The sequence below is a fragment of the Salvelinus alpinus genome, chromosome 3, assembly GCF_045679555.1.
Source record: "Salvelinus alpinus chromosome 3, SLU_Salpinus.1, whole genome shotgun sequence".
Classification (NCBI taxonomy): domain Eukaryota; kingdom Metazoa; phylum Chordata; class Actinopteri; order Salmoniformes; family Salmonidae; genus Salvelinus; species Salvelinus alpinus.
Window position 1 is genome coordinate 25,409,540 of NC_092088.1, and position 19,100 is coordinate 25,428,639.

The 19,100-nt window shown below is 43.8% G+C and overlaps 1 protein-coding gene across 6 annotated transcripts in view; it reads left to right on the plus strand.

The window, feature by feature from the left end:
- LOC139570409 (trichohyalin) overlaps nt 1–19,100 on the plus strand; it is a 104,308-nt gene that overhangs the window by 44,321 nt on the left and 40,887 nt on the right. For all 6 annotated transcript variants that reach the window (XM_071392255.1, XM_071392252.1, XM_071392254.1 and 3 more), the window contains exon 4: nt 16,994–17,145. In XM_071392255.1, the coding sequence (XP_071248356.1) occupies nt 16,994–17,145 (152 nt within the window). The remainder of the gene's footprint in view (nt 1–16,993; nt 17,146–19,100) is intronic.

The window sequence follows — 19,100 nt, forward strand, 5'->3', positions numbered from 1 at the left end:
TCAATAGCCTGTAGTCGTACCATGCAGCCCATTATATCTTTGGATTTCTAAGACATTCTAAGGTTTATATCATTCACAACTAAAGCTGCCAAATAACTAAATCTAGCATAAAGAACCTGTTTCAAATGATCATTGTTACGCTCAACATAGCACACTCGTTCCATAATGGGGAAAAATATCATTTCTAGTTTATTCAGTTCAATTATATTCTTGCTATAAAATAATGGTACGAGACTTATACACGTATCTTGTGAGCTTGAACAAGCCTACAGCCTATGGCATGGAGCATAGCCAGATAACTAACATACAGTAGGCCAACTTAATACTCTGTTCTTCTGAAATACATTTTCTTCATATCATGTTTCTTTTACACCTGACTAAAATAAATAATGGATTTATTGTGATGGTGTATGTTAAATCGATTTATTAGACTTTTAGTAGTTGTTCCAAAAGTGAGCATCAGCAGCTTGTATGCGTGACGAAACAGCTGGTGCACAACTTTTAATATTAGCAAAGTCTCAAGGTTCTGCCCGCCTGAGTTAAAATACCTCATGATAAGCCTGTAGACCATACTATTTAGCATCTATTTAAAACCACAAACTGATGCTGGCACGAAGACCTCACTCAACGAGCTCTATAGGTCCATAGGCAAACAAGAAAACGCTCATCCAGAAGCGGTGGTCCATGTGGCCGTTGATTTTAATTCAGGAAACCTGAAATCTGTTTTACCTATAAAAAGAAAAACACGCTATGAGGTCAAAGGAATTGTCGGTAGAGCTCCGAGACAGGATTGTGTCGAGGCACCGATCTGGGGTAGGGTATTAAAAATGTTCTGCAGCATTGAAGGTCCCAAAGAACACAGTGGCGGCCTTCATTCTTCAATGGAAGAAGTTTGGAACCACCAAGACTGTTCCTAGAGCTGGCCGCCCGGCCAAACTGAGCAATCAGGGGAGAAGGGCCTTGGTCTGCAAAGTGAGCAAGAACCCAATGGTCATTCTGACAGAGCTCCAGAGTTCCTCTGTGGAGATGGGAGACCCTTCCAGAAGGACAACCATCTCTGCAGCACTCCACCAATCAGGCCATTATGGTAGTGGCCAGTTGAAAGCCACTCCTCAGTAAAAGGCACATGACAGCCCGCTTGGAGTTTACCTAAAGACTCTCAGACCCTGAGAAACAAGATACTCTTGTCTTTTTTTTCTTTTTTTTCTCCCCAATTTCGTGGTATCTAATTGTTATTCGTTACTCTCTTGTCTCATCGCTACAACTCCCGCCGGGACTCGGGAGAGGCGAAGGTCGAAAGCCATGCGTCCTCCGAAACACAACCCAACCAAGCCGCACTGCTTCTTAACACAGCGTGCATCCAACCCGGAATGTGTCTGAGGAAACACCGTACACCTAGAGACCTGGTCAGCATGCACTGCGCACGGCCCGCCACAGGAGTCGCTAGTGCACGATGAGACAAGGATATCCCTGCAAGCCAAACCCTCCCTAACCCGGATGACGCTAGGCCAACTGTGCGCCGCCCCATGGGCCTTCCGGTCGCGGCTGGCTGCGACAGAGCCCGGGCTCGAACCCAGAGTCTCTGGTGGCACAGCTAGAACTGCGATGCAGTGCCTTAGACCACTGCGCCACCCAGGAGGCCAAGATTTGTATTTTTTTTTACCCATTTTCTACCCAATTTCGTGGTATCCAATTGGTAGTTAGTCTTGTCTCATCGCTGCAACTCTCGTACGGACTCGGGAGAGGCGAAGGTCAAGAGCCGTGCATGCTCCGAAACCCAACCAAGCCGCACTGCTTCTCGTCACAATGCCCACTTAACCTAGAAGCCAGCCGCACCATTGTGTCGGAGGAAATACCATGCACCTGGCGACCATGTCAGCGTGCACTGCACCCGGCCCGCCACAAGAGACAAGGACAGCCCTGCCGGCCAAACCCTCCCCTAACCCGGACGACGCTGGGCCAATTGTGCGCCGCCCCATGGGTCTCCCGCAGCCTCTGGCTGCTACAGAACCCAGAATCTCTAGTGGCACAGCTAGCACTGCGATGCAGTGCTTTAGACCACAACGCCACTCGGGAGGCCATCTGAGGAAACCAAGATTGAACTCTTTGGTCTGAATGCCAAGTGTCATGTCTGGAAGAAACCTGGCACCATCCCTACAGTGAAGCGTGGTGGCAGCATCATGCTGTCGGGATGTTTTTCAACGGCAGGGACTGGGAGACTAGTCAGGATCAAGGCAAAGATGGACGGAGCAAAGTACAAAGATCCTTGATGAAAATCTGCTCAGGACCTGGGACTGGCGCGAAGACTCAACTTCCAACAGGGCAACAACCCTAAGCACACAGCCAAGACAACGCAGGAGTGGCTTCGGGACAAGTCTCTGAATGTCCTTGAGTGGCCCAGCCAGAGCCCGGACTTGAACCCGATCAAACATGTCTTGGAGAGACCTGAAAATAGCTGTGTAGCGACGCTCCCCATCCAACCTGATTGAGCTTGTGAGGATCTGCAGAGACGAATTGGAGAAACTCCCCAAATACAGGTGTGCCAAGCTTTTCACGTCATACCCAAGAAGACTCTAGGCTGTAATCGATGCCAAAGGTGCTTCAACAAAATACTGAGTTAAGGGTCTGAATAGTTATATAGATGTAATATGTCAGTATTTCATTTTTTGTACATTTGCAACAATTTCAAAACAGTTTTTGCTTTGTCATTATGGGGTGTTGTGTGTAGATCAATCAATTTGATCCATTTTAGAATAAGGCTGTAACGTAACAAAGTGGAAAAAGTAAAGTGAAAAAGTGAATACTTTCTGAATGCACTGTACATATCCCAACCAGAAGCCATGGATTACAGGCAACATCCGCACTGCGCTAAAAGCTAGAGCTACCACTTTCAAGTAGCGGGACACTATTCCGGATGCTTATAAGAAATTCCCCTACGTCCTCTGACGAACCATCAAACAGGCAAAGCGTCAATATAGGACTATGATCGAATCCTACTACACTGGCTCTGATGCATACGGATGTGGCAGGGCTTGCAAACTATCACGGATTACAAAGGGAAATACAGCCGCAAGCTGCCCAGTGACGCAAGCCTACCAGACGAGCTAAATGCCTTCTATGCTCGCTTCGAGGCAAGCAACACTGAACCATGCATGAGAGCCTTAGCTGTTTCGGACAACTGTGTGATCACGCTCTCTGTAGCCGATTTGAGCAAGACCTTTCAAACAGGTTAACATTCACAAGGCCGAAGGTCCAGATTGATTACCAGGACGCGTACTCTGTCTTTACTGACATTTTCAGCCTCTCCCTGACCAAGTCTGTAATTCCTACGTTTCAAGCAGACCACCATGGTCCCTGTGCCCAAGAACGCCAAGGTAACATGTCTAAATGAGTATCACCCATTAGCACTCACAGCTGTAGCCATGAAATGCGTTGAAAGGCTGGTCATGGCTGACATCAACAACATCTTCCCAGACACCCTGGACCCAATCCAATTCGCATTCCGCCCCAGCAGATCCACAGATGACGCAATCTCTATTTCACTCCACACTGCCTTTTCCCACCTGGACAAGAGGAACACCTATGTGAGAATGCTGTTCTAATCAAATAAAATGTTATTGGTCACATACACATGGTTAGCAGATGTTGTGTGAGTGTGGCGAAATGCTTGTGCTTCTAGTTCCGACAGTGCAGCAATATCTAACAATTCCACAACTATCTAATTCACACGTCTAAGTAAAGGAATGGAATAAGAATATATACACTACCGTTCAAAAGTTTGGGGTCACTTAGAAATGTCCTGGTTCTTGAAAGAAAAGCAGAATTTTTGTCCACTAAAATAACATCAAATTGATCAGAAATACAGTGTAGACATTGTTAATGTTGTAAATGACTATTGTAGCTGGAAACGGCTGAGTTTTTTAATGGAATATCTACATAGGCGTAGAGGCCCATTATCAGCAACCATCACTCCTGTGTTCCAATGGCACGTTGTGTTAGCTAATCCAAGTTTATAATTTTATAAGGCTAATTGACCATTAGAAAACCTTTTTGCAGTTACGTTAGCACAGCTGAAAACTGTTGTCCTGACTAAAGAAGCAATAGAACTGGCCTTTAGACTAGTTGAGTATCTGGAGCATCAGCATTTGTGGGTTCGATTACAGGCTCAAAATGGCAAGAAACAAAGACTTTCTTCTGAAACTCGTCAGTCTATTCCTGTTCTGAGAAAGGAAGGCTATTCCATGCGAGAAATTGCCAAGAAACTGAAGGTTTAGCTAACACAACGTGCCATTGGAACACAGGAGTGATGGTTGATGATAATGGGCCTCTACACCTATGTAGATATTCCATAAACAATCTGCCGTTTCCAGCTACAATAGTAATTTACAACATTAACAATGTCTATACTGAATTTCTGATCAATTATATGTTATTTTAATGGCCAAAAAATGCTTTTCTTTCAAAACAAGTGCATTTCTAAGTGACCCCAAACTTTTGAACTGTAGCGTACATATAAATATATGGATGAGCAATGACAGCGGCATAGGCAATATGCAGTAGATAAAAAAATACAGTATATACATAAGAAATTAGCAATACAAGATATGTAAACATTGTTTATTTAACTAGGCAAGTCAGTTAAGAAAAAAATCTTATTTACAATGACGGCCTAGGAACAGTGGGTTGTTTGTTCAGAGACAGATATTTTCCCTTGTCAGCTCGGGGATTCGATCTAGGAACCTTTCAGGTACTGGCCCAACGCTCTAACCACTAGGTTACCTGCCGCCCGTTATTATTATTAAAGTGGCATTATTAAAGTGACTAGCGAACCATTTATTAAAGTGGCCAATGATTTCAAGTCTGTATGTTAGGCAGCAAGCCTCTCTGTGTTAGTGATGGCTGTTTAACAGTCTGATGGCCTTGAGACTAAAGCTGTTTTTCAGTCTCGGTCCCAGCTTTGATGCACCTGTACTGACCTCGCCTTCTGGATGGTAGCGGGGTAAACAGGCAGTGGCTCGGGTGGCTGTTGTCCTTGATGATCTTTTTGGCCTTCGTGACATCGGGTGCTGTAGGTGTCCTGGAGGGCAGGTAGTTTGCCCCCGGTGATGCGTTGTGCAGACCGCACCACCCTCTGAAGAGTCGTGCGGTTGTGGGCGGTGCAGTTGCCATATCAGGCGGTGATGCAGCCCGACAGGATTCTCTCAATTGTGCATCTGTAAAAGTTTGGTTTTTGGTGACAAGCCAAATTTGTTCAGCCTCCTGAGGTTGAAGAGGCGTGTTGGTGGACCCATTTCAGTTTGTCCGTGATGTGTACGCCGAGGATGTTAACTTTCCACCTTACTCCACTACTGTCCCGTCGATGTGGATAGGGGGGTGCTCCCTCTGTTGTTTCCTGAAGTCCACAATCATCTCCTTTTGTTTTGTTGACGTTGAGTGAGAGTTTTCTACAGCTCAGCGTTCAACACCAATCTGAGCTTGTGTTTTGCAATGTATCCTGAGGACTTCAACTGTAACAAATACATACATACTCTGTTGGTCTTCACTTGACAAGAAAAGGGCTGCATATACCCCAGGTTAATGTATGTAGCTTTCCTAATAAAATACATTAGGTTTTTAACAAATAATATTCATATTTTAGCTTTAACTGAAACTCTACTTGGATGCATCCGTTAATGACAGACAAATGAACATGCATGGATATAGCCTACTTAGAAGGGATAGGAATGGTGGTGTAGCATTGTACATTCCGAATCATATACTTTCTGGAGGGATGAATGTTCTGCCTCTACTTGACATACATTATGGGCTCAAGTACATCTGCCTTACCAGGCACCCATATTGGTAGGATGTGTGTACAGAGCTCTTAGCTCTAATGTGTTTAATCTGGATGATTTATGCACTGGGTTTGATAAAGCCACACATAGTAAACAAGATTTTTTCATTTTGGGTGATTTTAATATAAATTGGAAGGATCAGGATAATTCAAATATAACTACATTTATTGAGATGCTGAGAGCTGTGGTTTGAAACAAATGCTTAATGACACTACTAGATCATCAACCAAGTTGGGTCTCCGTTCGAACACGTGCATTGATCTGATTTTCTGTAATGCACCATTTGCAATTCTCAAAGGCCAGATCAATGCCAGTAGGCTGGACAGACCATAATATTGTGAACATAACCATGAACACCAAAGTTCTAAAGAACCACTGATTTAACTAGACAATGATTTAAATCACACTACAGAATGTTTTATTGAATTGCTGACTGGGGTAATGGACCATCATGCCCCAGTAAGAAACAGCTGGGGCACGTCCTTCTCCATGGATTGATGCTGAACTGGGTGAGGTGTTTTCTCGAAGAAGTAGGGGAAAAAGTCGTCGCAGCCAAATCTAAACTAGAAATTGATGAACAGAATCATAGAACACTACGGAATTATGCAGTTGAATTAAATCGGAAGAAAATAACTATTTTACAAACAAAGCTTTTATTGATTGTAAAAAGGATTCTAAAAAGGTATGGAATACAGTTAAGGGCTTACTTGGCACATCTATCTCATCATGCCCATCTAGTGTGGAGGTTGACGGGGGAACAATAACACAACCAGCTGACATTGACAATAATTTAGCAGATTTGTTTTTTTACAAAGAACTCATTTACTGAGAGATAATGTAAACACCCATTCTTCCAAGCAAGCTATTGTCCAGTGGATTGATTATCATATTATGAGCAGAAAACGTGCTCTTTTAGTCTACCACTGGTGTCAGTAGAGTAGTTGTTAAACCTATTGAAGTCATTCCCCAATGGTAAATCAATGGGTTAGCATCTTATGGCCATTCTTTTTACTTTGCCATGCTGCTCCACTAAAATAGAGTTGAAGTCGGAAGTTTACATACACTTAGGTTGGAGTCATTACAACTCATTTTTCAACAACTCCACAAATTTCTTGTTAACAAACTAGAGTTTTGGCAAGTCGCTTAGGACATCTACTTTGTGCATGACACAATTACTTTTTCCAACAATTGTTTACAGGCAGATTATTTCACTTATAATTCACTGTATCACAATTCCAGTGGGTCAGAAGTTTACATACACTAAGTTGACTGTGAGTCAATTTGAGTCAATTGGAAGTTTACCTGTGGATGTATTTCAAGGCCTACCTTCAAACTCAGTGCCTCTTTGCTTGACATCATGGTAAAATCAAAAGAAATCAGCCAAGACCTCAGAATTGTTTTTGTAGACCTCCACAAGTCTGGTTCATCCATGGGAGTAATTTCCAAACACCTGAAGGTACCACGTTCATCTGTACAAACAATAGTACGCAAGTATAAACACCATGAGACCATGCAACCGTCATACCTCTCAGGAAGGAGACGTATTCTGTCTCCTAGAGATGAACGTACTTTGGTGCGAAAAGTGCAAATCAATCCCAGAACGACAGCGAAGGACCTTGTGAAGATGCTGGAGGAAATGGGTACAAATGTATCTATATCCACAGTAAAAAGTGGCCTATATCGACATAACCTGAAAGCCCGCTCAGCAAGGAAGAGGCCACTGCTCCAAAACCACCATAAAAAAGCCAGACTACGGTTTGCAACTGCACATGGGGACAAATATCGTACTTTTTGGAGAAATGTGCTCTGGTCTGATGAAACACAAATAGAACTTTGTCCATAATGACCATCGTTATGTTTGGAGGAAAAAGTGGAACACTTGCAAGCCGAAGAACACCATCCCATCCGTGAAGCATGGGGGTGGCAGCATTATGTTGAGGGGGTGCTTTGATGCAGGAGGGACTGGTGCACTTCACAAAGTAGATGGCATCATGAAGAAAAATTATGTGGATATATTGAAGCAACATCTCAGGAAGTTAAAGCTTGGTCGCAAATGGGTCTTCCAAATGGATAATGACCCCAGGCATACTTCCAAAGTTCTGTCAAAATGGCTTAAGGACAACAAAGTCAAGGTATTCGAGTGGCCATCACAAAGCCCTGACCTCAATCCAAAAGAAAATTTGTGGGCAGAACTGAAAAAGCGTGTGCGAGCAAGGAGGCCTAGAAACCTGATCTCAGTTACACCAGCTCTGTCAGGAGGAATGGGCCAAAATTCACCCAACTTATTGTGGGAAGCTTGTGGAAGGCTACCCAAAACTTTTGACCCAAGTTAAACAATTTAAACGCAATGCTACCAAATGCGAAATGAGTGTATGTAAACTTCTGACCCACTGGGAATGTGATGAAAGAAATAAAAGCTGAAATAAATAATTCTCTCTACTATTATTCTGACATTTCACATTCTTAGAATAAAGTGGTGATCCTAACTGACCTAAGACAGGGAATTTTTACTCTGATTAAATGTCAGGAATTGTGAAAACTGAGTTTAAATGTATTTGGCTAAGGTGTATGTAAACTTCCGACTTCAACTGTATATGGTGCTTTGTTTAACACTTTTTTGGTTACTACATGATTCCATATGTGTTATTTCATAGTTTTGATGTCTTCACTATTCTTCTACAATGTAGAAAATAGTAAAAATAAAGAAAAACCCTTGAATGAATATTTGTGTCCAAACTTTTGACTGGTACTGTTGGTGGAATGTTTCCTGTTAGTTAGATACAACTGTACCAAATTCAATGCTGCCTCCTTAAACCCATAATGTAGTAATTTTGTTAAAATGATTTAATGATCCACTAAATCAAATGGAGCACTGAAATCTAAATATAGTACACCCACAAACTTGCCATTATCCATAGCACTGAGCCACTGGTCAGTCATGTCATACAATGCATTGGTAGTGGAATGGTTTTTGCAATAAGCATGCTGCTGATTGGCTGTGATCAGATCATTTTTTCCCCATGTACTCCCATATTTGTTTCCTCACAATACCCTCCAATATCTTAGAGTGAAGGGAGTAGACTGACTGGTCGACTATTGGCAGGAGTAACTGGTTCTTTGCTATCTTTTGGGATTGGACACAGTTTAGCCTACTTTCATACATTTGGAAATTGCCCCTTTTCCAGTGACCAATTAAATATGTACAGTTGAAGTCGGAAGTTTACATACACCTTAACCAAATACATTTAAACTCAGTTTTTCACAATTCCTGACATTTAATCCGAGTAAAAATTCACTGTCTTAGGTCAGTTAGGATCACCATTTTATTTTTCCACAACTTTGGAAGTATGCTTCGGGTCATTGTCCATTTGGAAGACCCATTTGCGACCAAGTTTTTAACTTCCTGACTGATGTCTTGAGATGTTGCTTCAATATATCCACATATGTTTCCTTCATGATGCCATCTATTTTGTGAAGTGCACCAGTCCCTCCTGCAGCAAAGCACCCCCCACACCATGATGCTGCCACCCCTGTACGTTCATCTCTAGGAGACAGAACGCGTCTCTTTCCTGAGCGGTATGACGGCTGCTTGGTCCCACGGTGTTTATATACTGACTTGCCAAAACTATAGTTTGTTAACAAGAAATTTGTGGAGTGGTTGAAAAACGAGTTTTAATGACTCCAACATAAGTGTATGTAAACTTCCGACTTCAACTGTATTTGAGATTCTTCAAAGTAGCCACCCTTTGCCTTGATGACAGTTTTGCACACTCTTGGCATTCTCTCACCCAGCTTCATAAGGAAGTCACCTGGAATGCATTTCAATTAACAGGTGTGCCTTGTTAAAAGTTTATTTTGTGGAATTTCTTAATGCATTTGAGCCAATCAGTTGTGTTGGGACAAGGTAGTGGTGGTATACAGAAGAAAGCCCTATTTGGTAAAAGACCAAGTCCATATTATGGCAAGAACAGCTCAAATAAGCAAAGAGAAACGACAGTCCATCATTACTTTAAGACATGAAGGTCAGTCAATCTGGAAAATGTCAAGAACTTTGAAAGTTTCATCAAGCACTATGATGAAACTGGCTCTCATGAGGACCCAGAGTTACCTCTGCCGCAGAGGATAAGTTCATTAGAGTTAACTACACCTCAGATTGCAGCCCAAATAAATGCTTCACAGAGCTCAAGTAACCGGCACATCTCAACATCAACTGTTCAGAGGAGACTGCGTAAAACAGGCCTTCATGGTTGAATTGCTGCAAAGAAACCACTACTTAAGGACACTAATAATGTGAAGAGACTTTCTTGGGCCAAGAAACACGAGTATTGGACATTAGATCAGTGGAAATCTGTCCTTTTGGTCTGATGAGTCCAAATTTGAGATTTGTGGTTTCAACCGCTTGTGTCTTTGTGAGACGCAGAGTGAACGGATGATTTCTGCATGTGTGGTTCCCACCATGAAGCATGGAGGAGGAGGTGTGATGGTGTGTGGGTGCTTTGCTGGTGACACTGTTGTAATTTATTTGGAATTCAAGGCACACTTGACCAGCATGGCTACCACAGCATTCTGCAGCGATATGCCATCTCATCTGGTTTGCGCTTAGTGGTTTGCGCTTACAGCAAGATGAATCTGTTCAACAGGTACAGCAAGCTCTACAAGTAGATCTGGGAAATATCAGGGAGTGGGTTTGCCTGAACAAATTTGTTTTGAACGTTATAAAAAAAATAAAAAAGTTGTTGGTTTGTTCCGCCAGGAAAAGGTCAACAGAACGTGAGATGCGATTTAAGCATGGGGAGAGTATGAATTGAGAAAGTGTCAGAAACCAAACTACTAGGAGTGCAGCTAGGCAACTGCTTATCCTGGTCGTCTCAAATAACTAATCTACAGTATGTCAGTGTGTTATGTCTGTTTTTGTATTTGTGTTCTATGTGAAAAATGTGATTGTATTATAAATTGTATTTGAATGTTCAAGGAATCTCGGAAGGTTAGTCCAAATGAGGAGTAATAGAGATCCTAGTAAAATCAACCATAGTGCCCTCCATGCTCATCAATAAGCTTAGAACCCTGGGACTGAACACCTCCTTCTGCAACTGGACTTCCTGACATGACGCCCCCAGGTGGTAAGGGTAGGCAACGCGGACCCCCGCTTGTTCACCCACGACTGCGTGGCCGGGCACGACTCCAACACAAGCATTAAGTTTGCCGGCAACACGACGGTGGTAGGCCTGATCACTGAAGCGGGTCGAGAGCTTAAAGTTCCTCAGTGTCCACATCACTAAGGATCTATCATGGTCCGCACACACCAACACAGTTGTGAAGAGGGCACGACAACGCCTTTGGATGTGGAGAAGTTTTAGCATGGGCCCTCAGATCCTCAAAAAGTTCTACAGCTGCACCATTGAGATCATATTGACTGGCTGCATCACTGCTTGGTATGGCAACTACTTAGCATCCGACCGCAAGGCGCTGCAGAGGGTAGTGAGTACGGCCCAGTACATAAGTGGCCAAGCTCCCTGCCATCCAGGACCTCTATACCAGGAGGTGTCAGAGGAATGCCCTAAAAATTGTCAGACTCCAGCCACCCTAGTCATAGACTGTTCTCTCTGCTACCGCACGACAAGCAGTACTGATGCACCAAGTCTGGAACCAAAAGGACCCTGAACAGCATCTATTTCCCCCCCCCCCAAGCCATAAGACTGCCAAGTAGTTATTCTGGGTAGCTATTTGCATTGACCCTTTTTACACAAACTTTTTTGACTCGTCACATACGCTGCTGCTACTGTTTTATCTGTCACTTATTCCTAGTTCTATGTATATAACTACCTCAATTACATCGTACCCCTGCACGTCGACTCGTTACTGGTACCCAGTGTATTATAATAATATATTTTATTTCAACAAGGAACACAGACGGAGACCAAGGTCTCTTTTACAGCTGGGCCCTGCGTATACATGTTTACACATACAGTTTAGGTACAATGATTAAGAAACTACACAAGACAAACAAAACGATCACAGATAACACACAAAAAATACAGCAAAAAAATACAGCAGCTGATTATTACATTTACACACAGGTTATTCCCCTAACAACACAAGAACTTTCATTACCCGAAGCAGTTACAAGCAATACAAAAATAAAAATCCTCCAATAAATGTTTAAAATGGGCAACAGGGGGACAAGAGTCTCAAGTTTAAGTTTAGTCTGCAGGCTATTCCATAGGCAAGGAGCGTAACAGGAAAAGGCAGCCATACCCAACTCTGTGGAAATCGCATGGGCCTCAAGTGTAATCCATGCTTGATACCTGGTTTTAGGAATTATATAGGTAAGTTATCGTTACTCGTTGTGTATTTATGTTTCACTTTTCTATTATTTCTCTAGCTCCGACTGGGACAAATCGTTTTGAAGAGTCATCCAACTCTGAACTCCAAGTCGGAAACTCTGGCATAATTTCTAGAGCTCCCGACTTTCCGACCTGAAGATCACTGACGTCGTGATTTGACCTCATATTCTTCCCCGAGTTCCCAGGTGTCTTGAAAGCACCGTTAGTCCTATACTGTAATCATAAAGTTCAGTTGAACCTCCTGAACACATTCCAGTAGGGCGAGGTGAGCAAACGTCTGGATGGGTATACTTGCCCTGACAGCACCACCTGATATCCACCATATGGCATAGCGTGATTTACGGAGGCTTCTGTCTGGCTGGGCTTAATATTAAGGGTGGGTTTAGGGTTAGCATCAAGGTCAGGGAATGAAGTTGATTTATATATAGAAAGGAAATATGTTGGTGTATTGGTTCACCTTTTTGTAGGAGTGAAGTTATAGGACGTGGAAACTACAGGACAGTGAGATATTGTGATGGTAATCTCGGGGGTTGATGATATATCAATCTGTCTACTCTGCGTCACCTGGTCTGTTTCCTTCATGTTTGGGTGTTCATATTCTTCTGGAATGAAGAAGTATATGACTCCATCTCTTTGGCACCCAGTAGCTGCTGGTGTTGGCTTGCTCAACCATGTCTACCGAGTGTGTTTACCCTTGTTGTTCTAAGTCTCCAAGGAACAATTGATTGCGTAATTGGTGATATCAGTTACAACCCGAAAGGAGTGGAACCCCAAATGCACCCGGTACAAGTCCGTGTTCGTGAGTCAGTCAGGATTTCTCTGGTAGTGCCAGGTTGTCAGCACACCCATTGCTTTTAACTCATCTGTTATGATCAATTTCAAAATGAGTTTGAATGGAGGGGAAGTATTTTGGAGGGGGGGGGGGGGTTGATTTTATTCGCAATGAAAGTTAACACACAGAAAGAATATGATATGTTGGAAGGAGAAGGCTAAATCTGAAATCCATGCAGGAGTTGAATGTGGAAGCTGTTCAACAAAATACTTGCTGAATAATCAAACAATATACATCGTAGTAATCTATAGCGTAATCGACAGTATACTTGAAATCCATTCAAATCAGCCAATACTGTAATCCAATTGGAAATGACCATCGGGGGAAATGACATGCCCGTGTTATTGTTGTCATTTCAGCTATTGAAAATGAAACCCCTCTTCCGTTTATCCTACGTGTGAACAACAGCATCAATGCTAGTGCTCTTGTAACGGACCATAGCAATCAATAACACTATGACATGCAACATAGTGTCAATCCCACCCACGTTCTTCTAATTGAGTGAGTTTCCCCCGACTCTAATTTCTGTTTTCAGAAGTAGACCGTCTCCTACCTGGAATCCAAATGGACTTTGCTACATTTCAACGTCGCTTGACTTGACCGCAACTTTCAGTCTGGTTAAACCAGGCTAAACAGACTCTAGCATCGACAGAAGAACACAATTAGCCTCCAACCCCAAAAAATGTAAAGCACACAGCGAGCTGCCAAAGTAAACGCATCCTCTCTTCCAAAATGCCAATGGGGGAAGAACAAGGCTGTTTGGCTCTACTGTCCCGGGTCTTAGGGTATAGACTACAGGCCATGGCCTCTATTTGTGTTGGGTGTCCCATAATCGGAGAATGATCCGTCCACTAATTGACCACTGTTCAGTTCCTACTCAGGACAACATCTTGAGATTTGATTACAAAGAGGGCGAGACAGAATGCTAGAACGGCGGAAATAGAGGGACGATGAGACCAAGGGAGGCTACAGAGGAGAGGCAGACCGTGTGAGAGAGATAGGAAAAAGAGAAGTTGATTTTTAAAGTGTGTGTTTTTAGCGTGGCAGGTCACTGTTCTCAGACCAGAGAAGAGACTGGCCCTGGATTAGCCTGTTGTTGTTGTCGAACTCCGGGAGAGTTCGCTTGGCAGCACTGTTGGGATAATCCAAGTAGACATTAGCCGTGCATAGAGATGGGCAAGAAACAGACGCTGCTGGCACAGAGTATAACAAGACCACACCTGCACCCACTCTTAATTTAGCGTAGCTACTGTGTAAAGTAATTGTGCCTAGGGCCCAAATGAAATCACACACACAAAACAACTCTTTGTGTGCACTTGAGTCACGCCTGAAGTGGAGCCACTGATCACACCATTGTCTGAACATCTTGAGAGACAGGAAACTGTTTACCCGGTTTATCAAATCAAATGTTATTTGCCACATACACATGTTTAGCAGATGTTATTGTGGGTGTAGTGAAATGCTTGTGTTTCTAGCTCCAGCAGTGCAGTAGTATCTAACAATTCACAACAATACACACAACCTAAAAGTAAAGGATTTTTTTATTTTATTTAACCTTTATTTAACTTATAAAAGCAGGGTTGTTTTTGGTCTCTGTCTTGGTCAAATCTTGGTCACTTCCTCGTTAGGAGGTAAGTGGGGTGGCTGTGGTGGTGCTTGTTGACAATCCTACATTGTGTTTATGCTAGTGCTACTCCACAAAGGGCTCATTGTGGAGAGTGACTGCCCAGGAGAGGGGTCCAGGACTCGGCTAAGGGACTGGGGGACGTTTTGGGGCTGGAGGCTGGGAGGGGTCTTGTCCGTGGAAAGGCCAGACTGTACTGTACTCAGCTGACAGGGCTGGGAGACTGCACATGTGAGAGGAGTCCCGTGCTTGACTGCTCGGTGTCTCCAATAGTCCTCAATCTCCCACTGTGCTGTAATAGTATTATGAAAGGGATTTTTCATCACAAACTCAATGTTGTGGATTGTTACATTAGGGGAAAAAATTATGTCTCTAGAGAATTTCGTATTCCGAGTTTAAAGCTGAGATCTTAAGCGGCTTGGAAAACTGTCCACAGAATTTGTAATATTGTTGTTTTGGCCTATACTCTCCTGACCTCTCCCAAGGACACACGTTTGTTTACATCGACAGATGGCCTTACCTCCAATGGCATTCTGTCTCCTCTCGCTTCCTCTCTCTTTCCTTCTCTTAGTATGTCGCTGGAGCTGAAACTGTACACAGAAGCACCTTGTAAAAGATTGATTCGACAATGTATCCTATGACATACTGTACAGCCCATGTTTCTCTTCTCCTCTTTTACCCCCCCCCCCTCCTCCTTTTCTCTAATGTCTGAGAGTGACAGGACTCTCAGGTCAAGCTGACGCCGCCGTCTCTCTCTGAAGCAGGAACAGGCCCTCTCTCCCAGCTGTCTGTCCGCCTGCCTGTCAGATCCGGCTGTTGCGCTGGCCCCTCACCCTAGACTTAAGAGCCCTTCCACACACTACAGGGTTTTATAGGGCCCGAGGCACAGGCGAGACGCACAGAGAAAGAAAGGATTATCATAACGGCTAATTCTAGGTCTCTGCAAGTTTAGGCTAACTCTTCTGTGGAGAAAACTCAGGTGTCCATCAGTCAGTCAGTCAGCTGGAACACACATCCCTTTCTAGCACAGTTTTCTATGAATTGAGAGGGACTGTAGGGATAGGGCAAACTGGGCCTCTCGACCGCTTTTTGGGCGGGATAACCATAAACTGTCAGTCATTGACTTTCTTCACCAGATCAAAGAGCCTCTAGGGCTAAATTGCTCAATGATTGACAGGGCATGGTTATCCCGCCCATCTTGGCTTCTGTCGCTTATTCCATCACTAGCTGACTTGGCCCTGATACCTTTTTAATTTGGCCTCCCACTTTATCTCGTAATTCAGTATCGATGGTGGTTGTAAATCGTCATCTGTGGGTCTTCTGCACTGATGCTTAGGACCTCAGTGGCATTTTGGGTGCCTGTAATTCTGCCTGTTTGTTTTGAGTAGAGAAGGGCTTGGGGTTTGGGGCTGTCCACGTTGGTGCCTGCGTTCTTCTTGGTTGTACACACGTAGAACTCGTCAGTCACGTCCTTTAAATCCCGCTGCGCACTTGAGTTCATCCTGGGCTCTCCACCGGCTCGGTCTAAGGTCAGGAATAGGTCAGACTGACCAAAAATGCCAAATTCTCCAAAAGTGTTTTTGTTTTGATGTGTGCATGATTGGGAAGAGTTGCATGACGACGATGCATCTCTCTGTAATGTGTGTTTCTACAAAGTGACTTTGTGAAAGATACTTACAGATTTATCCGTTTTATGGTCGTGTCGGCGCTCCACTATTCACTGTCAACGAGCCATAACCACACACACAAACCCATAGTGTATTTGTGTTTAACTGCATAGAAGATGGACTGTTTGGGTGAGCGTACACTTACCAGTTTTGTTGCTCGGCTAGTTCAATGGTCCCGTTTGTTTGTGCAGAGTAAAGGATGGAGGAGCCGTGTACCCATGCATAGCTGTTTATACGGCACAGCTAGCCATCGTTGAGTGGATTAAATGAAACGCTCTCGCTCTCCCTGTGTGATCCTGTGGCCCTGCGATGTTTACAAGGGGGCAGAACGGCGATCAGTACTGTCCGGGGAAATTCTGGAGATCAATGGCATCAAACACAACAACATGCTGGTGATGTTTTGAGTTTGTATGCGAGTTTGGTTACCCAGGTGTGTGTCGGGTTATGTCTGTATGGAGTGTTTACATCTGCATTTGTGTGTGTGTGTGTTCATCTTTGTAATACTAACTATACTCACTCAGTGATACTAAAATTGTGGGTTGAAGGCCTACGGTTTTAAATTGGGCTGTGACTAGAAACTGTTTATTTGGTGCGTCACAAAGTTCAAAAGATTTTAGGGGGGTGGTAACAGAGCAGTAGTGGGTCACTAGCACTATCTGACCCTGCCCTGTCTCCCTCTCTGTGTTCTCTAGCCCAGCACACTGCCCCAGGGCACCATCAACATGAACCAGTGCTCTGATGTCATCGACGGGGAGTCCAGGACGGGCCAGAAGAACTCCTTGTGCGTTCTCACCCCCGACAGAGAGCACTTCATCCGGGCCGAGTGCCGCGAGATTATCAACGGGTAAGACATGCATCTGGCTAGGGCACAATGTAAGAAAGCTGAATTCTTCTTATTGGGAAAGTTCAGGTAGTAGGGAGATGGCAACATCACACAACAACAGCACCTCTACCTACTTCATTTGTTGTGGCGGCCTCTCCTTCTCCCATTTACATTCGTACTGTTCTCAGTGGATGTCTTTTGACAAGTGGATGCACAAGCACAGGTTAGCGTTTTTCATCATGAATCTAGTTCTGGAGGCAGCTCTGCAGAGTATTATATAGCTGGCACAGCCACAGTCGGATTTTAAACATCCTTAACCCAAACCTTAACCACACTGCTAACCCTAATGCCTAATCCTAATCTTTAATGAAGACGAAAAAGTTTATGAATTTTTACAATAAGCAATTTTGACTTTGCAGTTGAACTATTTAAGAGGAAATCACTTCGTTCCGCCTCCAGGACAAGACTCATGACAATAAACATCAACCTGAGCCACAAGCAGGCATCCATCATATTGCTTTCACCTATAAAGGGAAGAATAAGAGAGGAAGTCATGGCGTCCAATGATTTGAAATACTGGAGTTCTGTCCTAGAGGTCATTGGACCTGTGGGGAGAAAGGCAGTCTGAGGGAAAGGAAAAGATGGCTAGAGAAAGTGTTGTTGCACAGCCTTGTGGGTGCTGTTCCATTGCTGTCTGAACAGCTCTGCCCCCTGCTGTCTCTATCAGGCAGTGCAATCTGCGCTCTCTCCCTAATTCGCACTGCAATGACAGTGCACATTCTTTCACTGCCCCCTGCCTCCTTCACTGCCTCCCATCTCCCTCATTCACTCACTACCTCTCTTTTATTAAGCCCCCTCACCAACCCTTAACCCTTAATACTTGCCTAGTTAAATAAAAACCAAAATAATAATACACTGCCCTTGTACCTCCTGTCCATCCACAAACGGGATAGCACTGCTCTGCTAGCATCTCCCTTCCTCCTGAACACACACACACTTCTAGCTACCATTTTATGTCCCCTTAACAACTATAACACACTGTCCTCACTGTTAACAAACCACCCTAGTCTCCATGCCTCCTTTCTCCGTCAAACCCCCCCATTTTATAATACACTAACCTTACTGCCCTCCCCTGCAAAGTCCTTCACGACCCACCTCTTGACACACTTCGCAGCGACCCCTCCCTCCTCCTGTACCTGGCTCTCTGCCATCCTGGAAACATATTGGCCCGGGCAGTGTTATTGCCATCTGATTTGGGGGGGGGGGAGCTGGGCCAATGACAAACACCCAGATTAAGAGGATCTCTGTTTTTCTCATGGTCTGAATAAGCCTCTGGCTTTCCCCCCACCCCGCTACCCAGTCTTCCATAGAGGGGGATTAGGCCTGACACATACAGAATGGGGACAGCACGAAAACTCACTTTCAATCTCAAACTACCAGATTATATACTGTACTGTACAACAGCTGTAAAAAAAATTATAATTAAAAATCAAATCGTAAACATTTTACAATTTCAGTCAATTTCAATCTTGGCACACTCAATGACTTCCTCAACAATTTTCTCAATCTTAATCTGTACGCTAACATGCTAAAGACATTCACTTGTCCCACAAACTAAGATCTATGCTGCTTAGGAGGTGCTTTACTAGTGGGCAAAGACGAATGCCAGTAGTACACTGAAATTAGATCTCTGCTATTCAATTTGTTGTTGGATTGGTGTTGAAATGCCACCCGCCAAGGTTGTCTTGACAAAAGCCAGCCATGTTCCTGTAGTACTTTCATCAGGCCACAGTGTTTTAATATCACAGAGCAGAACCGTTGAATAGGCTTTCACACTCACAAGAGGGTCGGACAATGGGGGAATTGATATGACTTTGTGTTCTGTGCCATGGTGATGGACTTAGTGCTTCAATTAGTCACAACACAACCCTGGCATTGTTTAGGCCTTCGCAACCCCTACCGTTTTTATCAGCGTT